The sequence below is a fragment of the Ctenopharyngodon idella genome, chromosome 18 (genome assembly GCF_019924925.1).
Source record: "Ctenopharyngodon idella isolate HZGC_01 chromosome 18, HZGC01, whole genome shotgun sequence".
Lineage (NCBI taxonomy): Eukaryota > Metazoa > Chordata > Actinopteri > Cypriniformes > Xenocyprididae > Ctenopharyngodon > Ctenopharyngodon idella.
The window spans coordinates 692,725-710,000 of record NC_067237.1 but is presented as its reverse complement, the minus strand read 5'-3'; the positions used below and the strand labels follow the sequence as shown (position 1 = coordinate 710,000).

The window sequence follows — 17,276 nt, the reverse complement described above, 5'->3', positions numbered from 1 at the left end:
GTGTGAAGATAAGCCCTCTGGCATTTCTGTCTCTGAAGTGGCGCCTTTGAGCTCCATGAAAGCGCCATGAGGCCGTGTGTGTGTGTGTGTGATTCATGACAGAAGACTGTTATCACACCACAGCAGCAGCATGAGAATGAGACGGAGGTCAGCGTCAGACATCAGGACTGTGTGAGACTGATGCGTTTGAGACTGACAACTGCGTTAAATAACGTGACAGATCAGGAGCGCACTGTATACAGTCCGTGGCTACATTTACGCAGTATACAGCGTTTATAGTCACAATCACATAGTGACGACACATTTCATAAGCAAACTGACGGTGTTACATTTTCAGGCTGTGTGAATGGAACTGCACTACGTTCCCATCAGGTCATGTGATCTGCAGTGTGTTTTCAGTAACATGAGCTGTGTGTGATCTGAAGGCTTTAGATCCAAACTCGGTATTGACAGACAATTTTACAGGGGAAAAAAAAAATGTCTAAAAGAAAAGTGAACAATTACAGAATTTGACCTTTTTTACTAAATTTACCCATTTAGCAGATGCTTTTATCCAAAGCAACTTTTAAAAATAGGAACAAAAGCAATTTGTCAAAGACCCAACAGTACTCGTAAAAAACAATGTCTGGTCTAGACAACTGTGCAGAAAAACACTGTCAACATATTACAAAATAAATGTTCAGATAAAGATATAATCACTTATTTTGGTAGTATAGTATAGTATAGTGTATAGCATAGTGATGCAGTATAGTATAGTATAGTATAGTATATATTCAACAGTGCTTTGATCTGCCTGCATTGACACTATTCTTTAAGAGCTGCTGTGCAGCCAAACAATGTACCAGTTATCAATGTAAAGCTGCTTTGACACTGTAAAAAGCGCTATATAAATAAAGGTGACTTGACTTGACTTGACTATAGTATAGTATAGTATAGTATAGTATAGTATAGTATAGTATAGAATTGTGTGGTATAGTGTAGTATAGTGTTAATATAGTATAGTATATAGCATGGTGTACTGTAGCATAGTATATAGTATAGTATAGTATAGTATAGTATGGTATAGTATAGAATGGTATAGTATAGTGTAGTATAGTGTTAATATAGTATAGTATATAGTATATAGTATGGTGTACTGTAGCATAGTATATAGTATAGTACAGTACAGTATAATGTAGTATATTGTATAGTATAGTATAGTACAGTACAGTATATTGTAGTATATAGTATAGTATAGTACAGTACAGTATAGTGTAGTATAAAGTATAGTATATTGTATGGTATAGTATAGTATAGTATAGTACAGTACAATGTAATATATTAATATAGTGACAATACAAAAGACATTTTTTATAATATCAGTTCTTATAATATAATATAAAGACATTGTCTTTATAATATCACACTAAATATGTTCCTCGCACAGTATGATTCTTTACACATGAAAATATTTATATTTTAAAAAGCGGGTCATTATATTTGTTGGCCCTTGAGATAAAATAAAATGCATTTCTCATCCTCTGTAGTTTGCTTCCTAATCAAGCTGTCTAATAAACCTGATAAACACTGTATACTACGAATATCTTTGGTCTTTTGACAGATTGCTTTTGTTCCTCATTTGTAAGTTGCTTCAGATAAAAGAATTTGCTAAATGGATAAATGTAAATAAAAGTCACCTTCTGTGAACACTCGCTGTATTTGAACACTCTTAGAAAAAATTGAGGTTCTTGATTCAATTTTAAAGAATTTTAAGATTTGTACATAAGGAGAAATGTCTTAAATGATTGCAAAATGCTTCCATGTTTAACTAGTTATTTCAATTTCTTCTAGTGATAAAGTATGTTTACGAGCTGTTTAATTCATAAAATGTAAAGTTTATTTAATCAAAATTAGTTAATTAAAACTAAATCAATAAAATGATCCCCTGATGGAACCCCTAAAGGTTCTATACATGCAGCACCTCACGGAACCCTTTAAGGTCCATTTAGAACCTGTTCTTCTGAGAGCAGATATTGTGATTTTCAGAACCTGTCCATATGTAACACACAGACACACTGTGTGTGCATTTTAGTTTCACCTTGTGGGTTTATCTTTAAAGACAATCAGCCACACACACACACACACACACACACACACACACACACACACACTCACACACACTCATTCTTTAAAGTGTCGCTGCATTTGCACTCATCAATCGCTCTGCCTGTGTGTGCTGATGTGTGTGAGGCGGCAGCAGATAACCAGGTGACTAATTAGGTGACACACAAGTGCACAACCCTGCAGTGACCTACACTAGCACATATCAGACTCATGGATAAACGCATGAGTGAATATAACACACACACACGTGCACACACAGCGCACGCTTTAATGAATAAACCCGGCGATAAACAAATATCAAGAGCTGTACGTGTTGCAGTGAATCAAATCCACTGCAGCATAATGTTGTGTGCTTCGTCAGACCAAACAGAGATTGATGATGTAGAAATGTATATAAGCCGCAGCGCTCAGTAATAACCAAAGCACTCATCGCAATATTTTTGCCGTTCGGTCGGTGTCTCCTGAAGTCACTTCCAAGTGCATTTATCCTAATCAAGCATTTGCATTTTACAAGCTGACAGACAAACTTGGTATGCAAATAAGACCAATTCTGGCACGCAAAAATGGCAGGAAATACGAGCGGTGAATATTACATTATTCATGCAATAATGAAAACGAGCAAAATGCAAATACAATGTAAAACTCTTCAACAGACACTGACCCAGATGCCTCTAAAATCCGCCAGTAACACAAAGCCTCCATTTATGGAAAAACCCTAATGAGCGTTTCTCTCATGTCATGACCTCATGATGACCTTTTGACCTCTGGAATCAGGGGTCGAGCGTTGAGACGGGCTCCAGACCACTGAGCAGACGTCTCAAGGGTTCTGCTATGATTGACGGGCTTGAAGATTTCTTTTTGAACATTTTTCTGAAGACAGAGAAATAGAAGCATTAAGAGGTCCATGGGAAGCCAGCCAGAGGCCTTGCGACTCATTTCCGATTTCTCTGCTTCCTGACGGAAGACAGCGTCAAAGCATGCTTTATCTACATTGAAGCGGATTGGAGAGAGGTATAAGCAGCAGAAAAACTAGGACAAAGACAGGGAAATAATAAAGTCTTTGAAAGCTGCCTCTGTCTGACTGACAACAAAGAACTTTGATTTCCTCTCAAAGGAGGAGATGATTTGCCTTGATCCTCATCGCAGAATGAATTAACAGAGTACAGCAATTATCACAGTTAAAACACATCTAAATTAATTACACATTAATGCATGAAACACAAGAATATTTCACATTAAATGCTGCTTATGCTTAATCCACAGCATTTGAGATCAGTTACCTAATTCATCTGTTTAAGTTGGGACTACTTTTCTGGGCGGATGAATTTATACCAGTGAATTTGCAATGTAATTCCAATGTAATGGTCATGACGTGAACTGAAAGATTGACCAGACTAATTATGCTTTTTTGTCACACCAGTTTTGTTTTTACCCCAGGTTTATTATAAACTAATACCATAAAAAAACATTTTGTTACTTGAAATAAAAAAATAAAAAAAAAAGTTAACCGAAATAAAATATATAAATAAAAACTTAAACTTATTTTATTTCAGCTAGTTTCTTTTAGTTTAACTTTGGTGCACTAAAATAACTAAAACTGAAATAAAAATTAATAATAATAGTGGTAACACTTTAGCATAGGGAACACACATAAACTATTTACTACGACTTTTCCCTCAATAAACTCCTATTTTACTGCTTATTAATATTTAGTAAGGTAGTTGTTAAGTTTAGGTATTGGGTAGGATTAAGAATGTAGAATAAGGTCATGCAGAATAAGGCATTAATATGTGCTTAATAAGTACTAATAAATAACCAATAAACTAGTAATATGCATGCTAATAAGCAACTAGTTAAAAGACCCTAAAATAAAGTGTTACCATAATAGTTTTATTTTATATATATAATAATAATAGTTTTATTATGTATATATGTATATATATATATATATATATATATAAAAAAATTTAAAAACTTGAAGATGAAAATAAAAATGAATTTAAAATATGAATAAAATCGTTTGTATCAATTGTACTGTCACACATGAAATATATATATATATATATAAAATTGACTTTTTCACAATTCAAAAACCCCTTACATTTCCAGCTTTTCCGTCACCATTAAAAACCTTAGAACGTAAATTTTTTAACAATACATTTTTAAAAATAGTGTGTAAAATGAATCTCTGCTGTAACCGGCATCTGTGGCAAAAGCTTAAGCTCTATATTTAACCCAGAATATTCCTTTTAAAGGAAAGAGAAACCGTAAGAATAATTTCCACTCTGGCCTGTGAGGAAGATAATCAATAAACTCCCATGAGGCTAATGCAGTCATAAATCCATGAAGAGAAAGAGAGAGAGAGAGAGAGAGAGAGAGAGAGAGAGAGAGAGAAAGAGAGAGAGAGAGAGAGAGAGAGAGAGAGAGAGAGAGAGAGAGAGAGAGAGAGAGAGAGAGAAAGAGAGAGAGAGAGAGAGCGCCCTTCTGCCGCAGTACCTGTGGAGGATCTAGAGATGTGTGAATCTCTTCTGTTCGCTCCTCTGCTCGCGTCCTCATGACTAATGCAGTCATAACAAAGCAGTGCTGTTCCACACACACACACACACACACACACACACACACACACACACACACACACACACACACACACACACACACACACAGGACAAAGAAGGAAACACCTTTCAAGAACTGATGCACAAAAATCTATCAGGCCAATATTCTTTTCTTATTATATTTCATTTGTCAAAAAAAGTTGAACAGCCGTGTTTAGTTATGTCTGAGTTAGCCATGAGACCCTGAGCCAAACCTGCAGCAGACACACCATCACCTGCTTCAGCCGTCAGTGACGCACACACCTCCAGACCCATCCACAGGCGAGCGGCGAACAGAGAGGGAAATCATGCACACACACACACACACACACACACACACACACACACACACACCGGTTTGCAGTCAGCCGGAGAGTCAGGAACTGGAAATAAACCATTCCTGAAGTCTTGACTGAGGAACTGAATGTTAGCATTGAGAGAGAGAGAAAGAACCGTAAGCAGGAAATCTCCCAGCATTCCCATGAACAGGTGGATACAGCAACTCATATTAAAATTAGTCTATTTTACACATTCACACTGATTTGCAATGAAAATGTTTGAGCAATTGTGCTCCAGCCTATTCAGTCCAAGACCTTCAGTGTTATTTCAGTATCATTGAGATACTATTATTGTTTCTGTTCATAACTCAATGCACTCTCAAAAGGTTCTTCATTGGCATTGATAGTGCCATGAAGATCCTTTAACATCCATTGAATCTTTCCACAATTTTTTTAAATGTTTTTCAGACTAATGGTGTTTTCACACCTGTAGATCATTTGCTTTGTTCCAAAACAGGGACTTAATTTGTTACAATGTTGCATTTTCTTCTTGGTTGGGCTCGCTTTTACAAGGCAACATTTCAAAGCGTACCCAAAATGTGTTTATGCAAGTCACATGTGAGTAAATCTGCCCTCTTATTGGTCAGAGTTTCCTCTGCGTCATCCATCAAGATGGACTGACACGTTTGCTCTGCGAGCTTATTGTGGCTTTATCTGTAGCTGTTGTGACACACCTAACACTTACACGAATGTAGGTGTCATTCTGGAATCTCGGAGCGATTGTTTTGGTGCGGATCTGAGCATGATTGCCGTGTTCATATATGCCTAAACGAACCAAACTAAGGGAGAAAACGCACCAGGTTCCGAAACAAACGCTCCAAATGAGCCAGGTGTGAAAACACCCTAAAAAAACATTGTTCTTTCAAGAACTGTTCAATGAAAGGTTCTCTGAGGAACCAAAAAAGGCTCTTCAATGGCATCGCTGTGAAAATCTTTTGTTTCTGGAAAAGCTACAGCGTTTTGGCAACAGACAAATGCAGTCAAGTTAGTAGCATCACTACTTTTAGTTAGTAACTCCCCAACATTGCCCACCTCAGCCAACATAACCAGGCACATGACCAGTTATGTTTGAGAAAGTGACTGTTCAGTATTTTGAATCACTTTTAAGGAATCCATTGGAAAAACAAAATCACACACACATACAGAGCGAATCAAACAGGCCAAACCTGCGAAGGCTTTAGATATGCGGTCTTTCTTCCACTCCCAGGGCTGATCGTACTCCTCCGGCGGCCTCTCGTCGTCCTGCGGTAATCTGCTCTCACGAGAACACAGACCGGATCCGTCCGGATCTCCTCCGTTCTCCTCCGGCTCGTACGGAGTGTCGTATAGAGGTAGCTGCCGAACCGGACCGTCTTTAGGAGCTCGACCACCTCGAATTTCTGCCACATGAAGAGAGTAGAAGACTGTGTTAAGATCATTGCCTGGTTATTACAAAGATAGACTAGTAAACAATTTTATACAAATTGATTGACAAATTTTCAGTCAAATTCCAGCATTTCTTTTTCCAAAGTTTCCTGTCATTTAGCTGCAGGGTGCCCATTTCAGACCGTTTCATTATGCATTCAAGTTTTTTTCATGTTAAGTGCTTAAAAGCTTCATTCAAATGAACCAAAACAAGCTCAAAGCACCTAAACATGCAGTGTTTAACAGTGAGACCTGCAGTGTTCAGAGGAACCAGCTATGAAACGCCCCGGGAGTCTCATCTGAACACAACAGAGACCAGCTGGAGATCGACCAGAGATCAGCCTGACTGTATCCAGCAGCACTGGAACCTGTGGATCTGGAATAATGCAGGATGTTTGTTGATTTTAAATAAAAGTTATTACATTTTGCCTGCTATGCTATACATTATGTGCAAAAAGATTTAAAATATAAATATACATTTTAAAACTTGTCCAATATAATAAAGCAAAACAAAAGCACAAATGGATAACACAGATCTGTATATAGTAATTATATTCCATTTATTACAGTCGCTTTGCATTTACTGCTCTCATAAAAATACAACTACTTGTTTACAGCTAGAATTCTAAACATACATTTAACATTCAATAAAATGAGTATTTAACACAGCAAAGTCAGAATTATCTGCTCCTAATCTATTGTGTTTTCCATATACACATATCTTATGTGCACAGATGCGATTAATCAATAAATTAGTTGTCGATTATTTTCATTATTGCTTTTATCAATTAGTTGTGCACAGCATGCAGGTGCGATTAATCGATAATCCAATTAGTTGTTGATTATTTTAATTATCAATTTTATTGATTAATTGTACATGGCATTTAGATACAATTAATCAATAATCAAATTAATTGCCGATTATTTTCATTATTGCTTTTATCATTTAGTTGTTCACAACATTTAGATGTGATTAATCGATAATCCAATTATTTGCCGATTATTTTCATTACTGGTTTTATCGATTACTTGTTCACAGCATTTAGATGCGATTAATCGATAATCAAATTAGTTGCAGATTATTTTCATTATCAATTTTATCAGTTATTTGTGTACAGCATTTAGATGTGGTTGATCGATAATCCAATTAGTTGTTTACTTTGATTATTAATTTTATCTATTAGATGTGATTAATTGATAATCAAATTTGTTTTTGATTTACATTATTGATTTTATCTTTTAGTTGTGCACAGCATGCAGGTGCAATTAATCGATAATCAAATTAGTTGCCAATTATTTTCATTATCAATTTTATCAATTAGTTGTGCACAGTATGCAGGTGTGACTACCTGATAATCAAATTGGTTGTCGATCATTACCAATTTTATTGATTAGTTGTTGGAGGCTTAATTTGTTTAATGAACACTGGTCAACCTCCATACTCAAATTCTGCTGTATCACAATTCTATAAACCGTAGAACGATCAACAGTTAGTCTTGCAGCCTTCAAAACCGTAGCTCCGTCCTAATCCTCCAGGGGTCACTGGAAACTGGACTCCATATATATATATATATGTTACCCTTCACTACAAAACACAGAAATCACAGCGTCACTCCAGTATGCACCCTTGATCAACAGATAGCAGTTTCTCAATCCCTCTCTCTAAAACCGATGGCATTCCCCCCTCCCTCTCTCTCTCTCTCTCTCTCCTTCTCTGGGGTGGCATGAAGCTGTTAGCAGCCGGTCCTAATGGTATGGTATAATGTAGAGACGCTCATGGAATGAAATATAACACCACACCGCTGCATAATTGCCTCTCTGCTCAAGGGAGCTCTTGCGGAAAAATGAGAAAAGTGTAGAGACTACAGAGGGAGAGAGATCTTCATATAAGCCTCGCTCCTTACATTATACTCTTAAGTGGTGATACAACAAGATTTTGGCGACCAAACAACAATTTCCAGTTTTGGCTGAAATAGCTTTGGAGGGCAAAATCATTGATCGAAACAATCCCAGATGGCGTGTTTTGACTGTGTCAGTGTCTATTTCTTGCACACAACGTGGATAGACTACAACAGGTAAACATGTCAGCTGTGTGGACACTAGCGCTGGGCCGACGATATCGATTTCTTGTTTTCAATCGATACCAATATGGATTCTTAAATCTCAAGATCAATCTTTCAGTCTATGCTGTTTTTTTGCTTCACTAAACATTATTTGAAGCACCTGTCATCCAATAATCACAATAATCTTTGTGCTTTGTTACTTTTGATATGAAACAGAGTCTCAGCTTTCAAATTCTGTCAGTTTTATAATGAAATTCACACAATAAATGTAGTTTACTATTAGATACAGCATCAAATAAACATGAATGAACATCAGAAGGTACAGTAGTGGCCAAAAATTATGTCCTGCCTAGGAAAATTGACATCTTCAGCCTTTATTATTATTATTTAAGATTTTATAAGCATATTGTGTGGTTGTGTTTGGAGTCAACTGTTTTATTTGTGATAATAATGCAATGACACTTGACAAATTGTGAAAAGAAACAATTCTATTATCAAAAAGTTGATATAAAAACTGCCTTATGCGCAACTTAAATGCTTGTACAACTTAGTTTTTGGGTTAGTATTACATTATTAATCTTTTTTCAAAATCTGCTAAATTAAAACTTTCGGTTTCTGCAAAAAAAAAAAAAAATCTCATTTCGGTGCATCACTAACTCTTCATGCATGTGCAGCTATAAGACATTTTACAACCAAATGACTTTGAAAACACCAACAATGTACAAAAAAAAAAGTACCAAAAGCAGTATGGCATTACCAGAGTAACAGTCAGAGAGGCTTAAATAATCACCGGCCAGCCTGAAGTGCAGGATTGTGTCTTAAGAACTCAAAGGTACAGGCTTACATGATCTCATGCAGACACGGCTGCAACTCTCCTTTTCACACTTCCTGCCTCCCTGCACTCGTCTGGGCATGTTACTGCTGTTTGGACAAATGGGTGTATCTGCCGGAGCACATAACGATAATTACCAGGATCCAGCGGAACCGAATCCAGTCAAGGAGTTTGTGCCCTTTCAGTCTTCACGTCTGCAACAGTTCAGGGATCAAAGGTCAAACGGCAACGCGGCATTCACACACATGCACACATGTTGGCCACCCACTGTCTGTGTGTGAGAGGAGGCTGGGTGGTCTGATGATCGTGACAGACTGAGGGAATCAAAGCTCAACACTGACCTTCATCTTGAAGATCCCAGACCTCAAAACCACTCACACCTCAAACACTGCTCCCAAACATGAACGTTATGTAATGATCCTCTTATCATCTAAAAACAGAAAGGGTAACTCACAATTCTGACTTTATAACTCACAATTCTGACTTTATATCTCGCAATTCTGACTTTATAACTCGCAATTCTGACTTTATAACTCGCAATTCTGACTTTATATCTCGCAATTCTGACTTTATATCTCGCAATTCTGACTTTATATCTCGCAATTCTGACTTTATAACTCACAATTCTGACTTTATAACTCACAATTCTGACTTTATATCTCACAATTCTGACTTTATATCACACAATTCTGACTTTATAACTCACAATTCTGACTTTATAACTCGCAATTCTGACTTTATATCACACAATTCTGACTTTATAACTCGCAATTCTGACTTTATAACTCGCAATTCTGACTTTATATCACGCAATTCTGACTTTATATCACGCAATTCTGACTTTATATCTCGCAATTCTGACTTTATATCTCGCAATTCTGACTTTATATCACACAATTCTGACTTTATATCTCGCAATTCTGACTTTATATCTCGCAATTCTGACTTTATAACTCGCAATTCTGACTTTATAACTCACAATTCTGACTTTATATCACGCAATTCTGACTTTATAACTCACAATTCTGACTTTATAACTCGCAATTCTGACTTTATATCACGCAATTCTGACTTTATATCTCGCAATTCTGACTTTATAACTCGCAATTCTGACTTTATAACTCACAATTCTGACTTTATATCACACAATTCTGACTTTATAACTCGCAATTCTGACTTTATAACTCGCAATTCTGACTTTATATCACGCAATTCTGACTTTATATCACGCAATTCTGACTTTATAACTCGCAATTCTGACTTTATAACTCGCAATTCTGACTTTATATCACGCAATTCTGACTTTATATCACGCAATTCTGACTTTATAACTCACAATTCTGACTTTATAACTCGCAATTCTGACTTTATATCACGCAATTCTGACTTTATATCACACAATTCTGGCTTTGTAACTCGCAATTCTGATTTTATGTCTCACAATTCTGACTTTATAACTCGCAATTCTGACTTTATATCACGCAATTCTGACTTTATAACATGCAATTCTGACTTTATAACACGCAATTCTGACTTTATATCACGCAATTCTGACTTTATATCACGCAATTCTGACTTTATAACTCGCAATTCTGACTTTATAACTCGCAATTCTGACTTTATATCACGCAATTCTGACTTTATAACTCACAATTCTGACTTTATAACTCGCAATTCTGACTTTATATCACGCAATTCTGACTTTATATCACACAATTCTGGCTTTGTAACTCGCAATTCTGATTTTATGTCTCACAATTCTGACTTTATAACTCGCAATTCTGACTTTATATCACGCAATTCTGACTTTATAACATGCAATTCTGACTTTATAACTCGCAATTCTGACTTTATATCACGCAATTCTGACTTTATAACATGCAATTCTGACTTTATAACTCGCAATTCTGACTTTATATCACGCAATTCTGACTTTATATCACGCAATTCTGACTTTATATCTCGCAATTCTGACTTTATATCTCGCAATTCTGACTTTATATCACACAATTCTGACTTTATATCTCGCAATTCTGACTTTATATCTCGCAATTCTGACTTTATAACTCGCAATTCTGACTTTATAACTCGCAATTCTGACTTTATATCACACAATTCTGACTTTATAACTCACAATTCTGACTTTATAACTCGCAATTCTGACTTTATATCACGCAATTCTGACTTTATATCACGCAATTCTGACTTTATATCACGCAATTCTGACTTTATAACTCGCAATTCTGACTTTATAACTCGCAATTCTGACTTTATATCACGCAATTCTGACTTTATATCTCGCAATTCTGACTTTATAACTCGCAATTCTGACTTTATAACTCACAATTCTGACTTTATATCACACAATTCTGACTTTATAACTCGCAATTCTGACTTTATAACTCGCAATTCTGACTTTATATCACGCAATTCTGACTTTATATCACGCAATTCTGACTTTATAACTCGCAATTCTGACTTTATAACTCGCAATTCTGACTTTATATCACGCAATTCTGACTTTATATCACGCAATTCTGACTTTATAACTCACAATTCTGACTTTATATCACGCAATTCTGACTTTATATCACACAATTCTGGCTTTGTAACTCGCAATTCTGACTTTATAACTCGCAATTCTGACTTTATATCACGCAATTCTGACTTTATATCACGCAATTCTGACTTTATAACTCGCAATTCTGACTTTATATCACGCAATTCTGACTTTATATCACACAATTCTGGCTTTGTAACTCGCAATTCTGATTTTATGTCTCACAATTCTGACTTTATAACTCGCAATTCTGACTTTATATCACGCAATTCTGACTTTATATCACGCAATTCTGACTTTATAACTCGCAATTCTGACTTTATAACTCGCAATTCTGACTTTATATCACGCAATTCTGACTTTATATCACGCAATTCTGACTTTATAACTCGCAATTCTGACTTTATATCACGCAATTCTGACTTTATATCACACAATTCTGGCTTTGTAACTCGCAATTCTGATTTTATGTCTCACAATTCTGACTTTATAACTCGCAATTCTGACTTTATATCACGCAATTCTGACTTTATAACATGCAATTCTGACTTTATAACTCGCAATTCTGACTTTATAACTCGCAATTCTGACTTTATATCACGCAATTCTGACTTTATATTTTCGCAATTCTGACTTTATAACTCGCAATTCTGACTTTATATCACGCAATTCTGACTTTATATCACGCAATTCTGACTTTATAACTCGCAATTCTGACTTTATATCACGCAATTCTGACTTTATATCTCGCAATTCTGACTTTATATCTCGCAATTCTGACTTTATATCTCGCAATTCTGACTTTATATTTTCACAATTCTGACTTTATAACTCCCAATTCTGACTTTATATCACGCAATTCTGACTTTATAACTCCCAATTCTGACTTTATATCACGCAATTCTGACTTTATATCTCGCAATTCTGACTTTATAACTCGCAATTCTGACTTTATATCTCGCAATTCTGAGATAAAAAGTTGAAATTACCTTTAATATATTATTTTTTATTTAGTGGTGGAAACAAGCTTCCATGATTGATTGATCGAGTATAATTGATTGATAGACAGACAGACAGACAGACAGACAGAGATAGATAGATAGATAGATATAGTTTGCACAGCCATCATCACTCATATTTTCTTCAGGAAATGTGAAGCTGTAATCACTGCCGCAGGGCTGGTTTTCTGGCTCTCATTCCATGTCGATGAAACAGCCGAGTGAAAAATCCTGCACGCCAGAGTAACTTTCACATACTGACGACATCAATAATTTTGATTCAAGTCACATTTTATTCAGCTGTAACTACATGCTCCAGGTTTTACATTACATGTCAGCAGTCTGCACTTCCTCTTTATCATCCCTCCAGATTCACGCTTCCTCACCTCTCCGTTACCTCCGGCTCATATGGAAACAACTTAATCCCCTAAGAGGCAGAAAATAAGATGTTACTGGCTGGAAATTTTAAAAAACCTGCTCTATGTCAGCCAAGTCCTCCGGCACATGAATACAGCAGTGTGTGTGTGTGTGTGTGTGTGTGTGTGTGTGTGTGTGTGTGTGTGTGTGTGTGGTTTCGGATTAAATCATCACATTAGCTCAAGCTCTGCAACAGGTCACACCTGCTCCCCTCACCTTTACAGTCATCTGAATACATTATTACTGTAAAGCCCTTCAACACTGTTCCCGTTCTTTCTCCTGCAGGGCATTGTGGGTGCAAACATCAAACACAGCAAACAAACAAATCTCCTCCTGCAGCTCAATGCTGTCTATGATCTCTGCCAAAGGGACATTTCACTGATATCAAATGCTTACGGTCTTATGTCTGTCATCGGCAGCGTCCAAAATATATATATACTGCATTATATTAGTACTGGATTGATTTGCAACAGTTGGCGAAAAGAAGTATATTTGTGTGACGGATTTGACAACAATCATAAATCATTTTAAGTAATATAATCTATAAACTGATTAACTGAAGTGGCATTCTTTTTCTTTTCCTTGAAATGTAATAAAATACAGGTTGAGCTCACGCAACAAAATAGTTATTAAAACAGCATAAATAATGATGACTGTAATCTGACAGCAATCTGTATCTGTTAGACTCAAACAAATGCAAGATATACAGTTGAAAAAGTACATTAGAGCAACATATTTCTTATCATTGAAAGGCTAAACAGTTAATCATACTGTATTGTTGTGCTAAAAACAGAATTCACTTATACATGTACATATAAATGCATGAAAACTGGAAAAAGATGAATATATACAGTATGTTCAACACCTAACCCTAACCACACTTGATCATCCTATCAATACTACAGAGAGGAATTGTGAAGACTTGTAAGAAAGTGAGAGCTTCCAACAACCTCATCATGGTCTGATTTGAAACTAACCAACATTTGAAACACTTACAACCGACAGAAACGCCTGTCTGTGCCACATTTACACCAGCCGTCTGCCTGCCTGCATTATCTCTGTCTTACAGCCGAGAGCAACACAGTCCTCCGGTTCAGTCCCAACACACTCCAGCTCACTGCTGCCAACATTATGACACACACACACACACACACACTCGTCCATTCCTGCTGTCCATCCTCCATTCACTCTTCTGGCCCGTGTACCGTCCACCGTGCCAAGCTAGTGTGGTCAGCGCCACAGAAAAACTGCCTGCATCGAAACTCACTGCATCCGTGGGCTGGAGCGAGAGGGTATTTTGGATCTGGGCTCTTTGTGGTGTGTGTGTGTGTGTGTGAGTGAGCGTACACATGCACACATTTGCATGTGCGTGAATGCATTCATGTCAGCGAGAGTGTGTGTTTAAGAGACTTAGTTTAGCAACATGCTGTGAGAGTTGTTTAACGAGAAATGTGTGAGGCATTTACAACAATGTTTTCGGAAAAAAACTTAACAGCTGCAACAGAAAGCTGGTGCATTGTGGGTGAACGGCCGCGGTGCTGAAGATAATTAGATCCTGACATGCAGAGAAATAAACTGGCATCTGACAGAGTGTGTGTGTGTGTGTGTGTGTGTGTGTTCCTTTACAGAGCCAAAGGCCGAGATGTGCAGAAATATCTCTTCTCGCAGACCACTGACATATGAGGATTGACTCTATTACAGTGTCTGTGTCAAAGGAAGAAAAATAGATGGACATGAAACGAGGAGGAGGAAGAGGGACGGACCAGAGACCAGTGGAAGCGCAGAGACGTTCCTCAACAAACAGAAGTTGATGTTGTTTCCAAACATATAAAAACAGCCGCAGAGGAAAAGCAGACAACAGTGATATGCCTAGATTATAAAATAAAAATACTGTATATAGTAAAAATGTATCATATCAAGTATGATGTTGTAATGGTTAATATATGAAACAACCCAATAAGTTCACCTTCTGAGATTTAAAACAAGTGTGAGCTTGAGATTATTCCATTCTAGCAAATGAAAAAAAAAAAAAAGAAATCACTATTTTGTTCTTCTGTACGCACAAAAAATTAAAAGATGGTTATTTTCTTTTCACTCAAAGCATGAATACAGGGCAGCAGGACAAAACACAGTGGGGAAAATGAAAAATAAAGAAAGAAAATTAAAGAACATTGATTTATTTCATTTGGGCTTTCTTTATTAGATTTTCAGTTTTGTGGTGAAAAATGTCAGCTTTAATTTTTTGTTGCATACAGAAAAAACAGGAAAAAGTTAAATATTGGGTGCATTTTAATTTTTCATTCGCCAGACTGAATGAAATAATTAAATGACTGGGTTGATACATGGATGATAATTTACAATTTTTATTTTTTCAAGAATTTTATTTATTTATTAACTCTTTCCCTGCCAGCATTTTTTTTTTTAAGTTGCCAGCCAGCACTAGCATTTTTGATGATTTTCACAAAACTTTCATGACCACTGGAATATTTAGTTGTATGAATATCTGATTCTGAACAGTCGATAAATGAAAAGAACGAACAGACAGTCTGCTTTTAAACAAACTAACAAACAAAAATATTCTAGCTTCATGCATTCTTTTTTTATCAACACTTGAACGTGAGTAATGCTGGGTACACACCACAAGATAATCGGGCTGATTTTGGGCAGATTTCTCCCCTTCTGACAATCCTAGGTAATGTCCCGATTATCTTGATGGTTCTACAGATTATCTTGAGATTTTTCTGCACGAGTGTTTACACAACGTGTTCACCGTCGGGACGTCACGGCACACACTATAGGAGCAAACGGTTAAATCTAGGATTTTTTGTCCTCATGTTTGTGGTCTCTCACATTTTGAAAATCTTGTAAGATTGTAAAAATCTTTTAGTGTGTACCCAGCATTAGTTTCATTTAAAAAGCAACATTTTTAAGAGAAAAAAAAAAAAAAGCCACATTTTTGTCAAGGACTTTGTCCGGATGGGATTCAGAGCGATGATCAAACACAAATGGAGTAGATCGAGTCCATCCACACCTCAAAGCTTCAGTCGTGTTTCCTCTTCATTTCATTCAGTAACGTCAGGCAGTTTTGATGTATATGCTGTTTAATGTTTGATGATCGTGTTATTTCACATGAGCGTCAGCAATGCTTCTATCACTTGTTTCTGCTTCTTCTTCACCTGTGTTTTGATCTGGATTCTGTATAACAGCGCCCCCTGAGGTGAAAGAGTTATTAAAGGGGTCATGAAATGGATTTTTTTTTTTATTATTTTATAATGTTTCCTGAGGTGCACTTATAATGTTAGTATGACTATTATATTATAAAATGTCATAATTTAGAAATAAAAGGCATTTTTCTACTTGCAGGATGTAATAATGATACAAAGACCTCTTATATGCCAAAAGCAAGGAAAATTTGATTTCTCATGTCATGACCCCTTAAACAATCTTAAGGGAAAAAGGAGCATTCCTAAAAAGTCTTTTTGGGATTTTGAAAACAAAAAACAAAAAAAACATTTGTGATTGGGACCCACTGCAGGAGCCCAGACTCGAACCTGCATCACCCACATGAGCACCAAGGCTGTGTAAGAACTGTGTGAACTCATCACTGCACCACAGCTCTGACATATCTGTACTTCTAAGCAGTTTTCTTTCAGAACATCTCTACATTTATAAACAAAATCAGTATAAAGATTGACTTTAATGATCATCAGTAATCGTCTGATAATGTCCTCAACCTGATCCATCCAGATCAAACTCTTCATCAAGACTGTGAATGAATAATTTCCTAAATAAAATGCTTGTGTGTGTGTGTGTGTGAAAGAGAGACTGAGGGAATCTAGGACACTAAAAACATGAGCAAGGCTCTGTGTCTGTGTGTGTGTGTGTGTGTGTGTGTGTGTGTGTGTGTGTGTGTGTGTGTGTGTGTGTGTCTGTGTCTGTGTCTGTGTGTGTGTGTGTGTGTCAGTAT

General features: G+C 36.4%; 1 protein-coding gene across 4 annotated transcripts in view; it reads right to left on the bottom strand.

The window, feature by feature from the left end:
• Positions 1–17,276, bottom strand: part of zgc:158464 (uncharacterized protein LOC791139 homolog) — a 116,089-nt gene that overhangs the window by 30,622 nt on the left and 68,191 nt on the right. For 3 of the 4 annotated variants that reach the window (XM_051869644.1, XM_051869643.1, XM_051869646.1), the window contains exon 3: positions 6,202–6,414. In XM_051869644.1, the coding sequence (XP_051725604.1) occupies positions 6,202–6,414 (213 nt within the window). Of the gene's footprint in view, positions 1–4,599; positions 4,687–6,201; positions 6,415–17,276 lie in introns of all 4 variants that reach the window. The other variant, XM_051869645.1, reaches the window with a different exon arrangement.